Raw genomic sequence first — 25,426 nt, 5'->3', positions numbered from 1 at the left:
AAACCATGTCAGAGTCCACACAAACATCTGCAGGTGAAGCCTCTAAACCATGTCAGAGTCCACACAAACATCTGCAGGTGGAGCCTCTAAACCATGTCAGAGTCCACACAAACATCTGCAGGTGAAGCCTCTAAACCATGTCAGAGTCCACACAAACATCTGCAGGTGAAGCCTCTAAACCATGTCAGAGTCCACACAAACATCTGCAGGTGAAGCCTCTAAACCATGTCAGAGTCCACACAAACATCTGCAGGTGGAGCCTCTAAACCATGTCAGAGTCCACACAAACAGCTGCAGGTGGAGCCTCTAAACCATGTCAGAGTCCACACAAACATCTGCAGGTGGAGCCTCTAAACCATGTCAGAGTCCACACAAACATCTGCAGGTGAAGCCTCTAAACCATGTCAGAGTCCACACAAACATCTGCAGGTGGAGCCTCTAAACCATGTCAGAGTCCACACAAACATCTGCAGGTGGAGCCTCTAAACCATGTCAGAGTCCACACAAACATCTGCAGGTGAAGCCTCTAAACCATGTCAGAGTCCACACAAACATCTGCAGGTGGAGCCTCTAAACCATGTCAGAGTCCACACAAACATCTGCAGGTGGAGCCTCTAAACCATGTCAGAGTCCACACAAACATCTGCAGGTGGAGCCTCTAAACCATGTCAGAGTCCACACAAACATCTGCAGGTGAAGCCTCTAAACCATGTCAGAGTCCACACAAACATCTGCAGGTGAAGCCTCTAAACCATGTCAGAGTCCACACAAACATCTGCAGGTGGAGCCTCTAAACCATGTCAGAGTCCACACAAACATCTGCAGGTGGAGCCTCTAAACCATGTCAGAGTCCACACAAACATCTGCAGGTGGAGCCTCTAAACCATGTCAGAGTCCACACAAACATCTGCAGGTGAAGCCTCTAAACCATGTCAGAGTCCACACAAACATCTGCAGGTGGAGCCTCTAAACCATGTCAGAGTCCACACAAACATCTGCAGGTGGAGCCTCTAAACCATGTCAGAGTCCACACAAACATCTGCAGGTGGAGCCTCTAAACCATGTCAGAGTCCACACAAACATCTGCAGGTGGAGCCTCTAAACCATGTCAGAGTCCACACAAACATCTGCAGGTGGAGCCTCTAAACCATGTCAGAGTCCACACAAACATCTGCAGGTGGAGCCTCTAAACCATGTCAGAGTCCACACAAACATCTGCAGGTGAAGCCTCTAAACCATGTCAGAGTCCACACAAACATCTGCAGGTGGAGCCTCTAAACCATGTCAGAGTCCACACAAACATCTGCAGGTGAAGCCTCTAAACCATGTCAGAGTCCACACAAACATCTGCAGGTGAAGCCTCTAAACCATGTCAGAGTCCACACAAACATCTGCAGGTGAAGCCTCTAAACCATGTCAGAGTCCACACAAACATCTGCAGGTGAAGCCTCTAAACCATGTCAGAGTCCACACAAACATCTGCAGGTGAAGCCTCTAAACCATGTCAGAGTCCACACAAACATCTGCAGGTGGAGCCTGTTGCGGAAACTATTCTATAACAAATGACAGAGAAAATGAGGCAAAATATAACCAAGTTGTCTTGTTCAAAAGTGGTTCTTTATTTTAGCCGTGCACAGCCAAAAAAGCTCTCCCTGACATTTGCCGTTCTGTCCCTCCCTGATCTGACCAGAGCAAACATTGAGTTCAGCTTGTTAAGGCACAACAGGTGCCACGTATGCACAAAACCAGTCTAAACATATTGCAGAAAAACACACTCAATGTTCTACCGCATGCGAGACATCCTTGGATCTGCAGCTGTCAGTCTGTTTACCCAGGGACGTCTGCATACAGAGTCATAAGTGTGACCCGGATGTTACACATATGTGACCTAAGTTCTATGGCATCAGGACAAGACATTACATTTTTACACCACAATTCCCCCCTTATGATTAGAATCAAACCCCTGGTTTATTATTAATCATTAGCAAAAAAAATGTCAACAATGTATCAATCAATATAAGTAAATCAACAACCTGAAAATCAAAAGAATGTTAAACACATCATCAAAATTCAGCAGAAGCAAAACTGTCAAAGGAGAAACACTTAACACCTGTTCAGAGTCTAAACCTTTTGTCCTGGGACTTTAAACCAGTGTCTCAATCCTCACATTACCACAAAATGAGCACATGTATTTAAAATGCAAACAATGATTAGTTCATCTCCGGTGATTAGGTTAAGTATATGATTAAGAATAGATAAAAAAAATAAAACCAAGTGGTTCCAATCTAATTTTTTTTTTGTTATATCTGAAACTAATCTACAAGACTCCTCTGCAGGTGGAGTCATCATCTGAGTCACTCACATGATCAGAATCACCAGGTGGAGTGATTGTGTCAGGTCCTGTCATTTGAATTGACACAAATTGGGCAGAAACTGTCTTACTAATCATCCTGTGTAAGCATGGGATCACACCCTGTGTAAGCATGGGATCACACAGGAGAATAGGATTAAGATTACTACCATAATTATAGCAAAATTGATAAGTCTGTTATGCAGGAGGACAGAGACCAGGAGGACAGAGACCAGGAGGACAGAGACCAGGAGGACAGAGACCAGGAGGACAGAGACCAGGAGGACAGAGACCAGGAGGACAGAGACCAGGAGGACAGAGACCAGGAGGACAGAGACCAGGAGGACAGAGACCAGGAGGACAGAGACCAGTCGAACACCGACGAAGAGTGAGTGTGGGACAGAGTCTCTGACTCCATGAGATCACGGAGCTTAGTCAAATTTGCGAGTCCCTGTTGGATTGCTCCTCCATCCTCATCGTTAGAGGGAATGTATGCACAACAAGCTTGGCGCAGTAAAGTGCAGACTCCACCCTTTGAGGCTGTTATCAGATCGAGGACGATGTGATTCTGAAGTGCCACTGTGCGAAGTGCATGCAGCTCTTCTCTCTGTAATTCAATAGTAGCCAGTGTTGTGTTGATAAAGGAAGTAAATCTATAGCTAAGAGTCTCTACACACAACATCAGTTTAACCCACACCTAGATTTGGGAACAATGCCAATAATACTTTTTCCCCTGTTGTCCAAATTTTGTGGTCGTCTGGCACATCAGAACTCCAACCAGAGTCATGTGGCAGCAGATCCCTTTGTGCCCTGTGTGTGACATGTGGTGTGCTGGATATTATGTATGAATGATCTGAAGGGACCACAGCGGCACATCGGCCCACCCATCCCACCGGAAGACATTCATACATGTAATATCCACAAAGAAACATGTAATCCTCTATTGGAATGGTCCCTAAAATGTCTGGTACAGTGAAGTATGGTGCACATGTGGTTCCAGGACTCGACTGGGATGTGTTCAGGTGTGTGCCGTCCTCTAGATAAGTGCACGGGACATATACTGTAGAACAATATATATTAGGGATTTGTCCCACGCGTGTTGGTTGAAGTTCAGATACTAGGTCTACGGATGTAATGTTCTGTGCGAAGCAGGTGAATTTAGAGCCAGGTTTAATATGGACTGGTCCAAAGAGTGGTCCCAATGCTAAGTTTTCAGGAGGTTTGATTCTAGGTCGACCTTTAGTCTTGCGTGATATAGGAGGAGTTATCGCTCTCCACACAGACCAAACTATCTTACTCAGAAGTTTAGCATAATCTAGAGACATCAGAGTGGCAGGTACTCTGTTGGCTAGGTCAGGCACAGGAAGAGGCAGCACATGTGGGGACGTGGTTGCCATGGGCATGTGTGTACGCACATAGCAATCTTTACGTTTGTGGCTCTCGGCTATATATTTAGCATATCGATACCAGAAATGTAGTGTGTAGACAGTGGAATGATTGCTAGTGTATGTAAGGTGTGTCTTGGCTTTAGGTGAGTCATGATTCTGCAGAGTGCGAGTGTTACGGTCTAAACTTTGTTCTTTTGGACATATCAAATTAAGCAGAGCAATATGAAGTATCAACCATGTTAAAGCTGCAAACAACAACAACAACAACAACGGGACAAGAAACATGATTCTACAGATCCAAGACCTGCCGGTGCTCCTGCCGGTGCTCCTGTCGATCTTGTTGGAGCTCTTGGGCTCCAGGTGTGGCTCAGGAGCCATGAGGAAAGTGGGAAAGTGGAGAGTGTCTGTGTAGATGTGATTACCAAACGCTGCAGAGAAAAGTGGAGCTTTAAACTGCGCTGTGGTTTGGCAAAGTGCCCCGTGCTCGGAGCACCCGATCAGACCGCTCTAGTTGTGCGGGTCGAGCCTTACGACCTGCTCTGCCCCCCGCTCTCTCGCACTTGAGATCGTTGCAACTCAAAGGTCCCACGACGTCCTCAGTGGTCGGCCCGTGTGTCTGACCCACAGGTGGACAGACAGCCTCCACAGGTGAGCTGAAGATGGCTCTGCAGTGTGATGCGTGAATCCAGGTGCCCCGTTCTGCAACTTTCACTGCAGTGTCGGCGATGAGAAGAACTTGTAGAGGCCCAATCCAACGCTTAGATCTCCAATGCTTGCGCCTCGGCTCTCGGACCAGGATCCAGTCACCTGGTTTGAAGTTGTGGAGGACAGCTTCAGCTGCCTTTGGGAGAGCCGTTTTCACCTGCACAGAAATAGAGAACAACAGTGCATACAATTCTTTACAGGACGCCATGCCCCGGCGTGGTACTCTGTGATCAGAGCTTTGACCACTGCGTTGCTGGAGGCGTGTTTCCATGGAAACGCCTCCACATGCCGGGACTAAGCATCGACAAATCTTTTGGGCATAAATGTTAAAATCTTTGTGAACCAATTTATCATTCCCCCTTCGATGCAGGTCACGGCCATGTGAAATCAGCACCATCTGAAAACATATTTAGATAAGCAGACCAACCAAACTTCAGCCCTTTTCCACGCCCCAGACTTCTTCCACACAGAGATTTCCTCTGTTGTGGCAAAGCTCTGCATGGCATTGAGAGAATGTGGGATGGATGCTACATGAGACACAAAACATACAGTAAAAATGGTCACAGTCCTATGGTTACTATGGTTACAGATGTGTCTGGGCAGGGGACCTGAGCCCAGCACCTCTCAGTTAGTGCACACTGCAAACCCTACTCGGTTTCCGTCCTGTGTCTGCGTCCCAAGATGCAGAACCATCTAGAAAAAGAATCAAATCAGGGTTAGTGAGCGGCTCCTCCCTCAGTGTGTGGCTCCTCCCTCGGGTCCGGTCAGTGGAAACAACAATGAGATAGAAAGATGATTTTCTGCAACTGGGTCCAGTTTAGCAGAGAAATAAGCGACAGGTGGTAGGGAGCCCCCATGGTCAAAAGGACAGACGTCCTGCAGCCGTTGCGTTCGTGGACAGTCTGAAAGGTCTAGTTGTGTCGGGTCAGAGTTGGAGGCTTCTGTAAGGCCATTTTCAACTCACAGAAAGCTGTGTCTGCTTCATCTGTCCAGGTCATTTTGTCATTAGTCCGAAGGCCTTTACTATGAATGAGTGCACTTAAAGGAGACTCCATTAAAGGAGACTCCATTAAAGGAGACTCCATTACAGAATAATTTGGGATGAATTGTGGACAATATGAACACATTCCCAGGAATGACATCAATTGTTTCTTAGTTATTGGTTTTGGAATATTTTGTATTGTTGCAACACGCTTTGTGGATATACTTTTGCCATGTTTAGATATCACATGACCCATGTTTAGATATCACATGACCCAAGAAGGTGACTTCCTCTTTAACGAATTGTAATTTAGAAAGGCTCGCTTTGTGGCCTTCTGCATGTAAATGTTTGAAAAAAAAAACCTCCTTCAGCAGCGTTGCTCTTATCTATGTCTTTGGAAACACAACAAACAGTCTGCAAAGCTAGAGACAAACGCTTTCTCCAAGACTTTGTGGAATGTTAAAACAACACATCAGAATCAGGCATTTCAACCCAGTCCTCCACAGAAATCTTTAACAAAATCTTGAGTTTCCCCCCAGTTAGCCATAATAGGTTTTGATAATGCTAGATACATATTTGTATTAGACAAATTTAAATTTTCGAGATAGTCTGGGAGTGGCACAGAGACGCCAGAGAAATGATCATCCCAGTAAAAGAAGTCAGTCATTAGTACATCTTCCCCACATTCACACCATTGCACAGCATCATTCAGTTCTATGTCTGTGACAAACAAGGAATGTGTTGCAGCTCTCCTACATCTCTAAAGTCAGTGTTCTGCAGCTCCTACATCTCTAAAGTCAGTGTTCTGCAGCTCCTACATCTCTAAAGTCAGTGTTCTGCAGCTCCTACATCTCTAAAGTCAGTGTCATCAGCTTCACTTTGTTCTGAGCTAAAGAAATCAGTTCAATTGAGGAATTAGGGGTCAATTTCCAGTGAAAATTAGATTTGGGAGCTGTGAGCTCCATAAGGAAATTTGAATCATAATTTAATTCTTTGATAGTCGTCACCTTTAATCCATCTGAAGTGGAGATGAGACAAAGACCCAAATGACACATGAGATCTCGTCCAAGAAGATTGACAGGACACGAGTGAGAATATAGAAATTCATGTTTGAATTTTTGACCACTGCTATCAGAGCATGTTAAAGGAGAGGTATCAGAGCATGTTAAAGGAGAGGTGTAGTGTTCCTTTTATGTCTCACCAGACGCCGCTAATGAATATGTGTAGCGACCACTTAACTTTTTTTTTAGTGCAGATTTTTTGACTACAGAACGTGTAGCTCCTGAGTCCACAAGAAAATTGATTTTTTCACCATTAACAATTAAAGAGAACTCTGGAAATTTAGAACTTGATTGAGATGTTGTGAGATAAATGTCATTAGGTTTAGCAGCTCGAGCCTCAAGATGAGAGATAGCGTGTGTGAGTAGTGTATCGTGCTCGTTACCCTCCTGCAGAGACAAGTGCTCTGGGTGTGTTGTCCCGGCTGCTGTTTCTGCCACGCGCTGAGACCCCCCTTTGGCCCCGTCCAGTCAGTCCGACCCATAATTCCCTCCAGGCCGCTGTTGGTTTAGGTGCTGTGGTGGCGCTGGATATGGCTGCTGCTGTCCTTGATAAGACTGTTGCTGTGGCCCTGACCAGGCCTGTTGCTGTGGCTGTCCTGGATATGGCCCAAAGTAGGCCCCATGCTGTGGTCCAGGACTGTGTGGTCGCAGGTTCTGATGTGGGCAGTCTCGATAGAAATGTCCAAATTGACCACACACGTAGCACGCACCTCTCTGTCCATCCCGTCTTCCACGGCCACGTCTGTGGACATAGTTTTGCTGCTGTTGTTGTCTTGGAGCGGCAACCGTGTTGGAGAAGAGCGTTAGAGTTGCATCATCTTTTTCTTTTGTCTTTTTATCTTTCCCCTTCTCTTCTTGTATCATCTCCCATGCATGACGCGCATGGTCAGCCAGTACGTGGAGTTTGGGCCGTTTGATGCCGCCCACGTATGAGCCCTTGATTGCTTTGACAATGTTCTTGTGCAGTCCTCCGATTATTGCCTGACAGAGCAACACCTCATATGGACCGCCTGCTTGGTCTTTCAAGTCCTTCATGCCACTTTGTTGGTCAAACACCTGGGTGAGCCTGTGTATGTATTCATCCGGGGACTCGTCTGGCATTTGTACGCATCTGTCAATTGCTGTTAAGTCATACACCAGCAGGAACTCACGGGCGATGGCAGTGGTCAGGGTTGTTATGGCAGCAGTGTATTCCACATTGTCCTCATATATGGGTTTGTCGGCATGCAAGTGATTCTACGGGATACTTGTCTTTATTTTCGCAAAGTCACTCATGTGACATGTCATAGCAAAACCCAGAATTTTACGACTTTCCAGTCCGGAGGGACGGTACTCAGCGCAAAACTCGGTGAAATCTTTGGCAAAGGTTTTTCCATCTGTGACTTGGTTGGGCAGCGATTTAGCCACAGCCATGACCTCCTCCTTTGACCAGGGCCGGTACACATAAAATTGCCCATCGGGTCCGGCCACTTCAATCATCGGACACGTGAGAAGCTGTCCTGGCGGTGCGTTGCTTCGCAGGGCCCGTGTCGCTGGTTGAAGTACGGGTGGTGCCCTCTCTGCTGTGGGGTGGGTGACGACCTCCAGCATGTCCTCCTCCTCGAGCTTGGACATGGTGGTTCTGACTGGACAGGCGTCCAAATCCGGGTCCAGCCGCGCCGCAGAAAGGCAGGTGAGATCTGGGTAAATAGAAGGAACTGACACAGTCATATGTTCAGGTGAGAGTGTCCGTGTGTGTTGTGGTGCGGGTGTCCGTGTGTATGCAGGGGCACATGTGTTCTTGTGCCTGCACCAGCCTGTGTGCTCTGTGCAGGGTGTGGATTGCTCTCTCTCTCACTCTCTTTCACACTCACACCGGTCATCTGTTTGCATAATTTCTTCCTTTCCCGAGTTACGGCCTCAGTTTCCCACAGTTTGATCCATTTCTCGTGCTTCTCCATGTCTCTCACTACCTCTGTGGACACCGTTTTATTTCCCTCTAATGTCTCTTTTTTTGTTTTTTCTAATTTTGCTTTTAGATTTGCAATTTGATTAGTGCTCAGTGAACCTCCAGTTGGAAATCCAAACTTATTCGCCCACGTTGGCAGGCATTCCAGACACTCCTTCCCATATTTATTTGACATTGCCAGCATGACAGGTGTCTCCGGGATGGACACTTCACTTTTAGATTGATTGGTTCCCATATCAGAGCTCTCTGCAAACTGCACACGTCTGTGCAGAGCGTATGTTTCTTTTTCGACGACTCTCTCGTCGACGCCTCCACCTGATGTGTGGCGCTTCGTATCTTTACCGACCTCGTCTCGTCTGCCCCTCCCTAGATTTAGCTTTCACTAAACTAATTGTCTCAGACAAAACTCGACCAAAGCTTTAGTGTTAGAACCAGGCTATTGGTCAGTGGGTCCAGGTGCGCCAGGACTTCCTGGACTTTACAGAAGGCTTAATGCCGACCCTGTCCCCAGTGTGTTCTGACCCTGTCCCCAGTGTGTTCTGACCCTGTCCCCAGTGTGTTCTGACCCTGTCCCCAGTGTGTGTTCTGACCCTGTCCCCAGTGTGTGTTCTGACCCTGTCCCCAGTGTGTTCTGACCCTGTCCCCAGTGTGTGTTCTGACCCTGTCCCCAGTGTGTTCTGACCCTGTCCCCAGTGTGTGTTCTGACCCTGTCCCCAGTGTGTTCTGACCCTGTCCCCAGTGTGTGTTCTGACCCTGTCCCCAGTGTGTTCTGACCCTGTCCCCAGTGTGTGTTCTGACCCTGTCCCCAGGCACCTGCCATGCGGCTGCGTTTGGACACCAGCACAATGGGCTATTGTGTCCAGCAAAATTAGATAAATGTTCAAATGCAATTGTGTCTAAATAGTAGTTTTAGAATTGTAAAGAATGTCTCTAAAGAAAGACCCTTCAATTTGAATAAATTTAAAGGTGCTATTTTTAGACTAAAATTTAAAGTGCAGGGTACTACCTCAAAAATAGTCCCAGACACGTCCTTTAGTGTTTAAAATGTCAAGGAAAAATGGGTACCGGACTAGTCAGAATAGTCTGTCTGTCAATTAACAGTTAACATACATTAAAAAACCCTAGTCTACACATTTTGAAACAAGACAACTCACCACAACTTTTCTCTTTGCTCGGATCCTAGCGCCGACGCTGTCTTCTCAGGCCAATGAGACGGTCCTCTCTCCCAAATGATGAGGAATGAGGCTGAAATCTTGTTATGGTTTCAGGTGGCCAAACACCGGTCACTGCCCGCGAAGACGAGTCATCGGACGAAGGATCCCACTTCTGACACCAAATTGTTGCGGAAACTATTCTATAACAAATGACAGAGAAAATGAGGCAAAATATAACCAAGTTGTCTTGTTCAAAAGTGGTTCTTTATTTTAGCCGTGCACAGCCAAAAAAGCTCTCCCTGACATTTGCCGTTCTGTCCCTCCCTGATCTGACCAGAGCAAACATTGAGTTCAGCTTGTTAAGGCACAACAGGTGCCACGTATGCACAAAACCAGTCTAAACATATTGCAGAAAAACACACTCAATGTTCTACCGCATGCGAGACATCCTTGGATCTGCAGCTGTCAGTCTGTTTACCCAGGGACGTCTGCAGACAGAGTCATAAGTGTGACCCAGATGTTAAACATATGCTGACCTAAGTTCTATGGCATCAGGCAAAGACATTACATTTTTACACCACAAGCCTCTAAACCATGTCAGAGTCCACACAAACATCTGCAGGTAGAGCCTCTAAACCATGTCAGAATTGGTTTAGCAGTGTCCATCTAAAATGCTTCTTAGATTGTATTAAAAGTAACTAGTACTGTGAGTAATTTGCATACTGTTTACTACACATGTAGTGTATTTTTAGCCCTGTAAAACTACTTTTACTTGAGTTTGTTCAGTATTTTTCATTTTCTTTTACTGCCATAAGATTGTTCAGCTGCGTCTTCATTGGACAAGCTTGATTTGGGAAAAGGATATTTCTATAACGTTGCGTCTTGTGTGGGCAGAAAGCGGAGCCTTGTGGCCATCGGGACGCACGACCTGGACACCATCTCGGGCCCTTTCACCTACACGGCCAAACCTCCGGCTCAGATCAGGTTCAAACCTCTGAACCAGAGCAAAGAGTTCAGCGCCTCCGAGCTCATGAGCCTGTACAAGGTAAACACTGACCAGAGCAACCGTCTGTACGTCCACACGACACTGACCAGAGCAACCGTCTGTACGTCCAGACGACACTGACCAGAGCAACCGTCTGTACGTCCACACGACACTGACCAGAGCAACCGTCTGTACGTCCACACGACACTGACCAGAGCAACCGTCTGTACGTCCAGACGACACTGACCACAGCAACCGTCTGTACGTCCACACGACACTGACCACAGCAACCGTCTGTACGTCCAGACGACACTGACCAGAGCAACCGTCTGTACGTCCACACGACACTGACCACAGCAACCGTCTGTACGTCCAGACGACACTGACCACAGCAACCGTCTGTACGTCCACACGACACTGACCACAGCAACCGTCTGTACGTCCACACGACACTGACCACAGCAACCGTCTGTACGTCCACACGACACTGACCACAGCAACCGTCTGTACGTCCAGACGACACTGACCAGAGCAACCGTCTGTACGTCCAGACGACACTGACCACAGCAACCGTCTGTACGTCCACACGACACTGACCACAGCAACCGTCTGTACGTCCAGACGACACTGACCACAGCAACCGTCTGTACGTCCACACGACACTGACCACAGCAACCGTCTGTACGTCCAGACGACACTGACCACAGCAACCGTCTGTACGTCCACACGACACTGACCAGAGCAACCGTCTGTACGTCCAGACGACACTGACCACAGCAACCGTCTGTACGTCCACACGACACTGACCAGAGCAACCGTCTGTACGTCCAGACGACACTGACCACAGCAACCGTCTGTACGTCCACACGACACTGACCAGAGCAACCGTCTGTACGTCCAGACGACACTGACCACAGCAACCGTCTGTACGTCCACACGACACTGACCAGAGCAACCGTCTGTACGTCCAGACGACACTGACCACAGCAACCGTCTGTACGTCCACACGACACTGACCAGAGCAACCGTCTGTACGTCCACACGACACTGACCACAGCAACCGTCTGTACGTCCAGACGACACTGACCACAGCAACCGTCTGTACGTCCACACGACACTGACCAGAGCAACCGTCTGTACGTCCAGACGACACTGACCACAGCAACCGTCTGTACGTCCACACGACACTGACCACAGCAATCGTCTGTACGTCCACACGACACTGACCAGAGCAACCGTCTGTACGTCCACACGACACTGACCAGAGCAACCGTCTGTACGTCCAGACGACACTGACCACAGCAACCGTCTGTACGTCCACACGACACTGACCACAGCAATCGTCTGTACGTCCACACGACACTGACCACAGCAACCGTCTGTACGTCCAGACGACACTGACCACAGCAACCGTCTGTACGTCCACACGACACTGACCACAGCAACCGTCTGTACGTCCAGACGACACTGACCACAGCAACCGTCTGTACGTCCACACGACACTGACCACAGCAACCGTCTGTACGTCCAGACGAAAAGTGGGCGGGGCGGATTAAGGTCAATAGCACAACTGTAAAGACTAGAGCTGGGTTTCGATTCAAATTTCAAGAATCGATTCGATTCCGATTTTTACGTTTCAAAATCGTTTTTTTCTGATTTCTCATATCCCATCCGATCTGATTTCGATTGGATCCGATTTCGATTGGATCCGGGGGTTAATGTTATTAAAAATGAAAAATGTATTTGAACTGTTTCCTTCACTTCATGACTGTGGAGAGAAGCAACATATTCAAACTAGTATGATATCAATATGAAACGGAGTATTGTAGTTACTGATGGAAGATGAAAGGTCAAGGGTCAATCTACCTTCAAGAAAGATCATCCTGGAATCCTGAATTATCTTTCTTGAAGGTGGATTGAAGTTCACCGAGGGAAATGTAGAAAAGAATTTTAATTTAAAAAAAAATCTATTTGGACGTACAAATTGATAATCGATCATTAAAGGCGGTATGGACGATTTTCGGCGATTTGAGAACGCAGGCGGAAGTGCTCATGCCACTCCCCCGTGCACATGCCACTCCCCCGTGCTCATGCCACTCCCCCGTGCTCATGCCACTCCCCCGTGCTCATGCCACTCCCCCGTGCACATGCCACTCCCCCGTGCACATGCCACTCCCCCGTGCACATGCCACTCCCCCGTGCTCATGCCACTCCCCCGTGCTCATGCCACTCCCCCGTGCACATGCCACTCCCCCGTGCTCATGCCACTCCCCCGTGCACATGCCACTCCCCCGTGCACATGCCACTCCCCCGTGCTCATGCCACTCCCCCGTGCTCATGCCACTCCCCCGTGCACATGCCACTCCCCCGTGCTCATGCCACTCCCCCGTGCACATGCCACTCCCCCGTGCACATGCCACTCCCCCGTGCTCATGCCACTCCCCCGTGCTCATGCCACTCCCCCGTGCTCATGCCACTCCCCCGTGCACATGCCACTCCCCCGTGCTCATGCCACTCCCCCGTGCTCATGCCACTCCCCCGTGCTCATGCCACTCCCCCGTGCTCATGCCACTCCCCCGTGCTCATGCCACTCCCCCGTGCTCATGCCACTCCCCCGTGTGGACTGATACAACACACACGTGTGTTTGTTTATTAGCGCAACGGATCGCATCGCATCTCTCGTCTCCCGTAGATTTCTGTCCACTTCTGCGTCAGCTCGAACTGTCTTTCTCCTTCTTCATTTTGCCCCGTACACTGAGGGAACTATATTATGATAGATCCATGCGCTTAGACACACGGAAACGTGGGGACGAGCCTGACGCGGCTGCATGTGAGCGACAGGTGCGTTTTATGATTGACACGTGGCAGGACAAATGATTTATCCACGCCACGAGGAAATATGATACAAAATTGCTGAAAAAAATCGTCCATTCCACCTTTTAATATGCAAATCGATTTAAAAATCGGAAAATTGATTATTTCAACCCAGCTCTAATACAGACAAACACAAACAAGAATACATTTTAAAGACAGCGGCATTATTATTTTGGCCCTGAAAATATGGTCTGAATATCATTAAAAATATGTGTTATTGCCCGTCCCAAATGTTAATCTTCTGTCTTTATCGTCTTTGTCCTGCTCAGACGGACGGCCACCTGAGACATTTCCTTCACATCATCGAAGACGAACCCCTTTATCCCGTGATACACGACAAAAACGGCGTGGTCCTGTCCATGCCCCCCATCATCAACGGTCTGACCGCTCCAACACTTTATATAAGACACGTCCATGACCCCATCATCAACGGTCTGACCGCTCCAACACTTTATATAAGACACGTCCATGACCCCATCATCAACGGTCTGACCGCTCCAACACTTTATATAAGACACGTCCATGACCCCATCATCAACGGTCTGACCGCTCCAACACTTTATATAAGACACGTCCATGACCCCATCATCAACGGTCTGACCGCTCCAACACTTTATATAAGACACGTCCATGACCCCATCATCAACGGTCTGACCGCTCCAACACTTTATATAAGACACGTCCATGACCCCATCATCAACGGTCTGACCGCTCCAACACTTTATATAAGACACGTCCATGACCCCATCATCAACGGTCTGACCGCTCCAACACTTTATATAAGACACGTCCATGACCCCATCATCAACGGTCTGACCGCTCCAACACTTTATATAAGACACGTCCATGACCCCATCATCAACGGTCTGACCGCTCCAACACTTTATATAAGACACGTCCATGACCCCATCATCAACGGTCTGACCGCTCCAACACTTTATTTAAATGTAGTGAATCGTATGTTTATCTTCAGGAGAACACTCCAAGATCAGCATCAAGACCAAGAACGTCTTCATCGAGTGCACGGCCACCGACGTCACCAAGGTAACGAGGAGGAGGCGGAGTTTAGTTTTACTAAAGTTTTTTACATGAGTTTTTATGTGTTTTACGTGTGTTCTTTGTGTGTTTTACGTGTGTTCTTTGTGTGTTTTACGTGTGTTCTTTGTGTGTTTTACGTGTGTTCTTTGTGTGTTTTACGTGTGTTCTTTGTGTGTTTTACGTGTGTTCTTTGTGTGTTTTACGTGTGTTCTTTGTGTGTTTTACGTGTGTTCTTTTTGTGTTTTACGTGTGTTCTTTTTGTGTTTTACGTGTGTTCTTTGTGTTTTACGTGTGTTCTTTGTGTTTTACGTGTGTTCTTTGTGTGTTTTACGTGTGTTCTTTGTGTGTTTTACGTGTGTTCTTTGTGTGTTTTACGTGTGTTTTACGTGTGTTTTACGTGTGTTCTTTTTGTGTTTTACGTGTGTTCTTTGTGTGTTTTACGTGTGTTCTTTGTGTGTTTTACGTGTGTTCTTTGTGTGATTTACGTGTGTTCTTTGTGTGTTTTACGTGTGTTCTTTGTGTGTTTTACGTGTGTTCTTTGTGTGTTTTACGTGTGTTCTTTGTGTGTTTTACGTGTGTTCTTTGTGTGATTTACGTGTGTTCTTTGTGTGTTTTACGTGTGTTCTTTGTGTGTTTTACGTGTGTTCTTTGTGTGTTTTACGTGTGTTCTTTGTGTGTTTTACGTGTGTTCTTTGTGTGTTTTACGTGTGTTCTTGGTGTGTTTTACGTGTGTTCTTGGTGTGTTTTACGTGTGTTCTTTTTGTGTTTTACGTGTGTTCTTTGTGTGTTTTACGTGTGTTCTTTGTGTGTTTTACGTGTGTTTTACGTGTGTTTTACGTGTGTTCTTTTTGTGTTTTACGTGTGTTCTTTTTGTGTTTTACGTGTGTTCTTTGTGTGTTTTACGTGTGTTCTTTGTGTGTTTTACGTGTGTTCTTTGTGTGATTTACGTGTGTTCTTTGTGTGTTTTACGTGTGTTCTTTGTGTGTTTTACGTGTGTTCTTTGTGTGTTTTACGTGTGTTCTTTGTGTGTTTTACGTGTGTTCTTTGTGTGTTTTACGTGTGTTCTTTGTGTGATTTACGTGTGTTCTTTGTGTGTTTTACGTGTGTTCTTTGTGTGTTTTACGTGTGTTCTTTGTGTGTTTTACGTGTGTTCTTTGTGTGTTTTACGTGTGTTCTTTGTGTGTTTTACGTGTGTTTTACGTGTGTTTTACGTGTGTTCTTTTTGTGTTTTACGTGTGTTCTTTTTGTGTTTTACGTGTGTTCTTTGTGTGTTTTACGTGTGTTCTTTGTGTGTTTTACGTGTGTTCTTTGTGTGTTTTACGTGTGTTCTTTGTGTGTTTTACGTGTGTTCTTGGTGTTACTCTTTGGACAGGCCAAGATCGTTCTGGACATGATGGTGACGGCGTTTAGTGAATACTGCGCTCAGCCTTTTACGTGAGTCGAGCTCTGGTTTTGTCGGTCGTGTTTGAACAAATGTAATGATGTTGTTTTTCAGTGTGGAAGAGGCAGAAGTGGTTTACCCCGACGGAAAACGCTGCGTTTACCCCGTATGTTTATGTCAATAATGCAAACTATTAAATATGTTTGCGCTCGTTTAAATGAAGGGCGTGGTCACTTTCAGGAGCTGGCCTACAGGACGGAGAAGCTGCCAAGTGACTACATAAACCGCAAAGTGGGAATCAAGTGAGTGATTGGTCCACCACTTCTGAAATGAACACGATTGAACTCGAGGAGAAACGTAAATGGCGTTTGTGGCGATGGAACTAAACCAAACGCTTGCATTGGTCAGGGAGTCGCCAGAAAAGATCGCACAGCTCCTGACCCGGATGTGCTTGAAGTCCAGAGCCACGGGAGCCGGAGACGAGATCGAGGTGGAGATCCCGCCCACTCGCTCTGACGTCATCCATGCCTGTGACATCATGGAAGACGCCGCGGTCGCCTACGGGTTCAACAACATCGTCCGCACCACGCCCAGAACCTGCACCGTCGCCAACCAGGCGAGTGTTTAAACCACATTGTGAAGTTTAAAAACGGTTTCTCTCATGGTCGGCCTTTTAACCTTGCTCTTGAGGCAGGCGTTTCCTCGGCACGGTTGGTGTTAGCGCTCCACCTGCTGGCAGCTGAGGGTATTACCATGTGGATCAAAACGAGGCTAGTTTCCCTAGACTAGAAACCGCACAGGAAACATCTCGAGCTCCACTTGTGACTTCACAAAGCCAAGAGGTTTGAAACAGTGTTTTGTGAGGCTCGGAGCCAAAGGAAGTTGTATTAACACAACGTTTTTGGGTTGCCAGATCCTACAACTAAAAGCAAATGAACTCAAAAGGCTCTCAATGAAGTAGTGAGACCTTGGTGCCCCTCGCAGTCTAAAAACAAGCTTCACAATCATTGGTCACAACTACACAGCTTTTTTATCTTGAGATACACGATACAGAAGAAGATTGTATTCAAAGGGTTCAAATATGGATCGCTTGTGCCGCCATAGTCGAAAAAAATGATTATGGTATTAAAATCAGAATAAAATTGTATCACGTCTTGAACTGTTTTTGATTGTTTACAGTTTCCCATTAATAAACTGACGGAGCTGTTGAGACTGGACTTGGCTGCTGCTGGTTTTACCGAAGCCCTCAACTTTGCTCTGGTAAGAATTCAGATCATTAGGCCCAAGCGCCACAAGCTGGCGAGAGGCCTATTAGTCTCGTAAGGCCGTGCGAAGCACAGCTGCGAAAGTGCGCACGAAATCGAGCGCGAAGCGCTCGCCCACTTCCAAACACTCACTAACGCACTCCTTCACTCATGCACGCCCCGTGCATACTAATTAGTAGTAGGAAAATGGTACATTACCGTTGTAAACGGGCGAAGCCCGTGCAAAAGTGCGCACTAAACGAGCACTTTACATTGGGATCCCCATATAAAGCACTCATTTGCGCTAAGTAGCTCACAAACATGTTCCCCATCTCCTGCATGTTCCGTGCATATAAACATGTAATGCAAAAATGTAACATTATTACTGTTTAGAGGGCCAAAAACACAAAATTAACGAAAGTACCCGTCAGTGACCAGGGACCCACACCATGAGGTAGGAAAGCGCGAGCGCTTTCCGAAAATGTATAGTTTATGATATTTGAAAAATGGGACAGTGAACATTGACGAAAAGTCACAAAAATTTGCACGCCTCTAAGAATCGTGCCTCTCTACATTCTGGCTATTTCCCTTTTCTAAAATAAAAAATTGGCGCGTCAGCGCCCCCAAATGTACCAAAAATTCATTGAGAGATAGGAAATGACCCCAAAAAAATCTGATCGTAGAATCATGACATTTGGCGCAGAGGTAGATGGCCCTAAAAAGCTGAAACTGTGTGAAAATGCTACTGAGGAGTGGGACATCTAAAGTTATTAAATGACATTGACCCTGTCACGGTCTCTGTGCGGTGAAGCCACAAACTTAAGCTAGAATTTCAGAAATTTCCCAAATTTAAAATTTCTGCCGTTTGCGCAGATAAAGTGTGAATTGCGTCAAATTAGAATCAGTTGTTAAACTCTTTGCCCTAAACCTACTTGAAGTGAAATTAATTAATTTGGCGCCACAGCGCCCCCTACAGATTTTATATGGAGGTTAAATGTTTAGTTTTGCAAAATTATATGAAATTTGACACAAAACTCAATTTTGGCCCCATCAAAAAAGTCAATGACTCATGTCATAATTGTTATGGCGTTGCCGTAGCGATGACCAAAACCTCCCACTTTATTCCAATGGGGAAATCGCCAGAACATGTTTACACTTTAGACTTTCACAAACTCCTCCCCCTCAGGGCGTTAGACATATGAACCTGAAATTTGGTGAGACTCATCTTCAGGACCATCAAAAGTTATCCACATTTTTATTCTAAGAGTCACGGTGTCTGAGCGGCAAAGCCGCACATTTTGCCAAGAATTCAAAATAAAATTGCTTTTTGATGTAAAACAAAGGGGAGAAGATGTGACAGCGTCACAGATTCAGCAGTAGGCGTAATAAAAGGCAGCGGCGGCGTGTCGAGGGCCGATCATTGCCGCTTGCGGCTAGATTTATATTTATTTTTGTAACGCCTAAAGTCACAACATGAAGGTCACGGTGAAAACGGATTAAACCATGTTCATCCCCTGTCCTCAGACCCTCTGTCTGGACCGGGTTTGGACCTGCTTTAGTCCTGCTTTAGTCCTGCTTTAGTCCTGCAGTAGACAATATTTTGTTAAACTAGTTAGGACCACATGACAAAACAACATTTCAAATATTCAGGAAAGATTCAAAGTGTTTGTTTTCTTCAGCATAAAGAGAGCTCAAAGTAAAGACTTACAGTGGGACATTACTGACCGTGTACTCCATGTTTCTTCTTCTCCTCCTGCAGTGCTCTCAAGAGGATCTCGCTGACAAACTTGGAAAGAAGATTGAAGACACAAAAGCCGTCCACATCTCCAACCCCAAAACTGCAGAGTTCCAGGTAAAGAGCCTGTTGCTGTTAGTGTTTGTCCTGCAGGTGGTGCTCACGTCTCTGCTGCTGTTACAGTGTTTGTCCTGCAGGTGGTGCTCACGTCTCTGTTGCTGTTACAGTGTTTGTCCTGCAGGTGGTGCTCACGTCTCTGCTGCTGTTACAGTGTTTGTCCTGCAGGTGGTGCTCACGTCTCTGCTGCTGTTACAGTGTTTGTCCTGCAGGTGGTGCTCACGTCTCTGCTGCTGTTACAGTGTTTGTCCTGCAGGTGGTGCTCATGTCTCTGCTGGTGTTACAGTGTTTGTCCTGCAGGTGGTGCTCACGTCTCTGCTGCTGTTACAGTGTTTGTCCTGCAGGTGGTGCTCATGTCTCTGCTGCTGTTACAGCGTTTGTCCTGCAGGTGGTGCTCATGTCTCTGCTGGTGTTACAGTGTTTGTCCTGCAGGTGGTGCTCATGTCTCTGCTGGTGTTACAGTGTTTGTCCTGCAGGTGGTGCTCACGTCTCTGCTGCTGTTACAGTGTTTGTCCTGCAGGTGGTGCTCATGTCTCTGCTGCTGTTACAGCGTTTGTCCTGCAGGTGGTGCTCATGTCTCTGCTGGTGTTACAGTGTTTGTCCTGCAGGTGGTGCTCATGTCTCTGCTGCTGTTACAGTGTTGGTCCTGCAGGTGGTGCTCACGTCTCTGCTGCTGTTACAGTGTTTGTCCTGCAGGTGGTGCTCACGTCTCTGTTGCTGTTACAGTGTTTGTCCTGCAGGTGGTGCTCACGTCTCTGTTGCTGTTACAGTGTTTGTCCTGCAGGTGGTGCTCATGTCTCTGCTGCTGTTACAGTGTTTGTCCTGCAGGTGGTGCTCACGTCTCTGTTGCTGTTACAGTGTTTGTCCTGCAGGTGGTGCTCACGTCTCTGTTGCTGTTAGTGTTTGTCCTGCAGGTGGTGCTCACGTCTCTGCTGCTGTTACAGTGTTTGTCCTGCAGGTGGTGCTCACGTCTCTGCTGCTGTTACAGTGTTTGTCCTGCAGGTGGTGCTCATGTCTCTGCTGCTGTTACAGCGTTTGTCCTGCAGGTGGTGCTCACGTCTCTGCTGCTGTTACAGCGTTTGTCCTGCAGGTGGTGCTCACGTCTCTGCTGCTGTTACAGTGTTTGTCCTGCAGGTGGTGCTCATGTCTCTGCTGCTGTTACAGTGTTTGTCCTGCAGGTGGTGCTCACGTCTCTGCTGCTGTTACAGTGTTTGTCCTGCAGGTGGTGCTCACGTCTCTGTTGCTGTTACAGTGTTTGTCCTGCAGGTGGTGCTCACGTCTCTGTTGCTGTTACAGTGTTTGTCCTGCAGGTGGTGCTCACGTCTCTGCTGCTGTTACAGTGTTTGTCCTGCAGGTGGTGCGCACGTCTCTGCTGCTGTTACAGTGTTTGTCCTGCAGGTGGTGCTCATGTCTCTGCTGCTGTTACAGTGTTTGTCCTGCAGGTGGTGCTCACGTCTCTGCTGCTGTTACAGTGTTTGTCCTGCAGGTGGTGCTCACGTCTCTGCTGCTGTTACAGTGTTTGTCCTGCAGGTGGTGCTCATGTCTCTGCTGCTGTTACAGCGTTTGTCCTGCAGGTGGTGCTCATGTCTCTGCTGCTGTTACAGTGTTTGTCCTGCAGGTGGTGCTCACGTCTCTGTTGCTGTTACAGTGTTTGTCCTGCAGGTGGTGCTCACGTCTCTGCTGCTGTTACAGTGTTTGTCCTGCAGGTGGTGCTCACGTCTCTGCTGCTGTTACAGCGTTTGTCCTGCAGGTGGTGCTCACGTCTCTGCTGCTGTTACAGCGTTTGTCCTGCAGGTGGTGCTCATGTCTCTGTTGCTGTTACAGTGTTTGTCCTGCAGGTGGTGCTCACGTCTCTGCTGCTGTTACAGTGTTTGTCCTGCAGGTGGTGCTCATGTCTCTGCTGCTGTTACAGCGTTTGTCCTGCAGGTGGTGCTCACGTCTCTGTTGCTGTTACAGTGTTTGTCCTGCAGGTGGTGCTCATGTCTCTGCTGCTGTTACAGCGTTTGTCCTGCAGGTGGTGCTCACGTCTCTGTTGCTGTTACAGTGTTTGTCCTGCAGGTGGTGCTCACGTCTCTGCTGCTGTTACAGTGTTTGTCCTGCAGGTGGTGCTCACGTCTCTGCTGCTGTTACAGTGTTTGTCCTGCAGGTGGTGCTCACGTCTCTGTTGCTGTTACAGTGTTTGTCCTGCAGGTGGTGCTCATGTCTCTGCTGCTGTTACAGTGTTTGTCCTGCAGGTGGTGCTCACGTCTCTGCTGCTGTTACAGTGTTTGTCCTGCAGGTGGTGCTCACGTCTCTGCTGCTGTTACAGTGTTTGTCCTGCAGGTGGTGCGCACGTCTCTGCTGCTGTTACAGTGTTTGTCCTGCAGGTGGTGCTCATGTCTCTGCTGCTGTTACAGTGTTTGTCCTGCAGGTGGTGCGCACGTCTCTGCTGCTGTTACAGTGTTTGTCCTGCAGGTGGTGCTCACGTCTCTGCTGCTGTTACAGTGTTTGTCCTGCAGGTGGTGCTCATGTCTCTGCTGCTGTTACAGCGTTTGTCCTGCAGGTGGTGCTCATGTCTCTGCTGCTGTTACATAGTTTGTCCTGCAGGTGGTGCGCACGTCTCTGCTGCTGTTACAGTGTTTGTCCTGCAGGTGGTGCGCACGTCTCTGCTGCTGTTACAGTGTTTGTCCTGCAGGTGGTGCTCATGTCTCTGCTGCTGTTACAGTGTTTGTCCTGCAGGTGGTGCTCATGTCTCTGCTGCTGTTACAGTGTTTGTCCTGCAGGTGGTGCGCACGTCTCTGCTGCTGTTACAGTGTTTGTCCTGCAGGTGGTGCTCACGTCTCTGCTGCTGTTACAGTGTTTGTCCTGCAGGTGGTGCTCATGTCTCTGCTGCTGTTACAGTGTTTGTCCTGCAGGTGGTGCTCACGTCTCTGCTGCTGTTACAGTGTTTGTCCTGCAGGTGGTGCTCACGTCTCTGTTGCTGTTACAGTGTTTGTCCTGCAGGTGGTGCTCACGTCTCTGCTGCTGTTACAGTGTTTGTCCTGCAGGTGGTGCTCACGTCTCTGTTGCTGTTACAGTGTTTGTCCTGCAGGTGGTGCGCACGTCTCTGTTGCTGTTACAGTGTTTGTCCTGCAGGTGGTGCTCACGTCTCTGCTGCTGTTACAGTGTTTGTCCTGCAGGTGGTGCTCACGTCTCTGCTGCTGTTACAGTGTTTGTCCTGCAGGTGGTGCGCACGTCTCTGTTGCCGGGCGTTCTGAAGACGGTGGCGGCGAACAGAAAAATGCCTCTGCCGCTGAAGCTGTTTGAGATTTCTGACGTGGTTCTAAAGGACGAGAGCAAAGGTGGGAAAGACATACGACAAACTCACTTTTCTACTTCCTCTGCCTGAGTGTAACTGAGCAACACCTGTGACTTTACTCTGTTGTTGTTCAGATGTGTGACTTTACTCTGTTGTTGTTGTTGTTGTTGTGTGACTTTACTCTGTTGTTGTGCAGATGTGTGACTTTACTCTGTTGTTGTTGTTGTTGTGTGACTTTACTCTGTTGTTGTGCAGATGTGTGACTTTACTCTGTTGTTGTTCAGATGTGTGACTTTACTCTGTTGTTGTTGTTGTTGTTGTGTGACTTTACTCTGTTGTTGTGCAGATGTGGGCGCCCGGAACATCCGGCGCTTCTGTGCGCTCTTCTACAGCAAGAGTCCTGGTTTTGAGGTGATCCATGGACTCCTGGACCGGACCATGCAGCTGCTCGAGGTCAGACCTGGACCAGAAGATGGCTACCACATCCGGGCGGCAGACGGTGAGCTCAGCGAGAGTGTCGGGAGCTCGGGGAGGGTGTGACGAGCTCCGGGTGGGAGGGGCGAGCTCCGGGTGGGAGGGGCGAGCTCCGGGTGGGAGGGGCGAGCTCCGGGTGGGAGGGGCGAGCTCAGGGAGGGAGGGGCGAGCTCCGGGTGGGACGGGCGAGCTCCGGGAGGGAGGGGCGAGCTCAGGGCGTGGCGAGCTCAGGGCGTGGCGAGCTCAGGGCGTGGCGAGCTCAGGGCGTGGCGAGCTCAGGGCGTGGCGAGCTCAGGGCGTGGCGAGCATACACACTCAACTTTACAACTCGAGTCACTAATGGAAACGCCCACAAACTGAACACGGCTCATGTTGAGTTCACATTTATATCAAGATTGAGCAAAAATCATCATTGTATTTGCATTTTGATTTATTAAACAGCCCAATATCTTTGTCCCGGTCGTCCCCGGGTCCCAGTTTGAATGTTCTTCCTGTGTCTTCTGCTTCTCCTCAGACTGCACCTTCTTCCCGGGCCGCTGTGCTGAGATCTTTGTGCGCGGGCAGAGTGTGGGGCGCCTCGGGGTCCTTCATCCTGACGTGATCACGCGCTTCGAGCTCACGATGCCCTGCTCCGCTCTGGAGATGGACCTGGAACCATTTCTGTGATTCTCTTTTCTCTCTTTCATTGTGTTTGACCAGACCAGCCATGAAGACAGAGATCAGGATTTACAGTCATGTAACCATAGCAACCATAGTAACCATGTGACCCACTGGAGCTAAATTGCTCTTGGTGACAGGAAGTCCTGGTCCCTGTGATGTTCTGTGATGGTTGTGCTGCTCATGGTCTCTCTGATCCAAACACATTTACATTATAAATATGTTTCAAATGAAAAACACATCTGGCCATTAGACACTTAAAATCATGCATGACACACTTTTGTGGTGTTATTTTACTTTTGTAATTATGAAATATGACAAGTTTAATGCCATAAAGTCACGAGAATGTATTAAAGTTCAGTCTGTTATTGTGGTCAGCACACTGACCATAAGAGAGGGTCAACTAAAAACACTCAAACATATACTATATATAATAAATAATAAATCAATTCAATTCATTTTTGTAAGGCCCAAAATCACAACAGTTGCCTCTGAGGGCGACAGTGAAAAACAGATAAAATAATGTCTGTGGGGACCATGTCCCAGAGTCCTCTGTCCTTCGACCCGCCTTATATTATATATTATATATTATATCAAATTCATTCTCATCACTTCCTGGCACCACTTTGTGTTTTTTTGCATGCTAATATTATTAAACCTAAAATATCAAAGTTGAAATGTAAACATTGCGTGTGCGTGTGTGTGCGGGGAGTGACTGTGTGTGTGTGTGTGTGTGTGTGTGTGTGTGTGTGTGTGTGTGTGTGTGTGTGTGTGCGTGTGTGTGCGGGGAGTGACTGTGTGTGTGTGTGTGTGTGTGTGTGTGTGTGTGTGTGTGTGTGTGTGTGTGTGTGTGTGTGTGTGTGTGTGTGTGTGTGTGTGTGTGTGTGTGTGTGTGTGTGTGTGTGTGTGTGTGTGTGTGTGTGTGTGTGTGTGTGTGTGTGTGTGTGCGCGTGCGCGTGCGCGTGCGCGTGCGCGTGCGCGTGCGCGTGCGCGTGGGGAGTGACTGTGTGTGTAGTTGCCCCGCCCTCTTCCTCACGGTGGTCTCATGTTCCTTGTTGGTTGCAGCGGTCACTCCTCTGAACTGTCCCTTTGCCATGACGTTCCGCTGCAGGAGCTTCATCTTCACTCGTTCCAAACTAAACCTTTGTTTCCCGCCTCGACTCAAACCACGTTCGGCGACCTGAGCGACCTGACCGCCCTCAAATCCCTTGACCGTTTTCTGGCGGACAAAAGCTACATCGAGGGGTTTTCGGCGTCGCAGGCCGACATCGCCGTGTTCGATGCCATAGCCGCCGCGCCGCCGCCCGACCTGTGCCACCTCCTGCGCTGGCACAATCACACCAGATCCCTGTACGGGGAGCGGGCGCGGCTGCCGGCGTCCAAAGGTCACTACGTCCTTCCCGCTCAAGGTAACGCCGCTTCTGCAAACGACGGCGAGGATCTGGACTTGCTTGCCGAGTACGCAGCGAGAAACGCCTAGAAGCTCGCCGCCGTCGCCAAGTCCTCCATCCTTCTGGACGTGAAGATCGGGAGCGTGGTCGAGGAACTCAAAGTCTGGACGGGCGTGCTGGAGGAGGCCATCGCCGTCTTCAGGACCTCGTGCGGTCGGTGGCGGCGTCTTCAGGACCTCGTGCGGTCGGTGGCGGCGTCTTCAGGACCTCGTGCGGTCGGTGGCGGCGTCTTCAGGACCTCGTGCGGTCGGTGGCGGCGTCTTCAGGACCTCGTGCGGTCGGTGGCGGCGTCTTCAGGACCTCGTGCGGTCGGTGGCGGCGTCTTCAGGACCTCGTGCGGTCGGTGGCGGCGTCTTCAGGACCTCGTGCGGTCGGTGGCGGCGTCTTCAGGACCTCGTGCGGTCGGTGGCGGCGTCTTCAGGACCTCGTGCGGTCGGTGGCGGCGTCTTCAGGACCTCGTGCGGTCGGTGGCGGCGTCTTCAGGACCTCGTGCGGTCGGTGGCGGCGTCTTCAGGACCTCGTGCGGTCGGTGGCGGCGTCTTCAGGACCTCGTGCGGTCGGTGGCGGCGTCTTCAGGACCTCGTGCGGTCGGTGGCGGCGTCTTC

At 48.5% G+C, this 25,426-nt stretch overlaps 1 protein-coding gene across 2 annotated transcripts in view; it reads left to right on the top strand.

Annotated features, from left to right (window-relative positions):
* farsb (phenylalanyl-tRNA synthetase subunit beta) overlaps positions 1–24,944 on the top strand; it is a 29,263-nt gene extending 4,319 nt beyond the window's left edge. Inside the window, exons 6-18 of one of the 2 annotated variants that reach the window (XM_072445371.1) lie at positions 10,483–10,633; positions 13,717–13,825; positions 14,421–14,491; positions 15,858–15,919; positions 15,981–16,032; positions 16,107–16,168; positions 16,275–16,482; positions 17,046–17,126; positions 18,870–18,962; positions 22,165–22,282; positions 22,586–22,738; positions 23,228–23,375; positions 24,436–24,944. In XM_072445371.1, the coding sequence (XP_072301472.1) occupies positions 10,483–10,633; positions 13,717–13,825; positions 14,421–14,491; positions 15,858–15,919; positions 15,981–16,032; positions 16,107–16,168; positions 16,275–16,482; positions 17,046–17,126; positions 18,870–18,962; positions 22,165–22,282; positions 22,586–22,738; positions 23,228–23,375; positions 24,436–24,850 (1,723 nt within the window). In that variant the 3' untranslated portion in view covers positions 24,851–24,944. Of the gene's footprint in view, positions 1–10,482; positions 10,634–13,716; positions 13,826–14,420; positions 14,492–15,857; positions 15,920–15,980; positions 16,033–16,106; positions 16,169–16,274; positions 16,483–17,045; positions 17,127–18,869; positions 18,963–22,164; positions 22,283–22,585; positions 22,739–23,227; positions 24,295–24,435 lie in introns of those variants that run through there. The other variant, XM_072445372.1, reaches the window with a different exon arrangement.
* Positions 24,945–25,426: the final 482 nt, after the last annotated feature.

Source organism: Eucyclogobius newberryi, unplaced genomic scaffold, assembly GCF_026437365.1.
Source record: "Eucyclogobius newberryi isolate DKJ021-1_F unplaced genomic scaffold, fEucNew1.0.hap1 SCAF_14, whole genome shotgun sequence".
NCBI lineage: Eukaryota > Metazoa > Chordata > Actinopteri > Gobiiformes > Gobiidae > Eucyclogobius > Eucyclogobius newberryi.
This window is presented reverse-complemented; position numbering and strand designations above follow the sequence as displayed.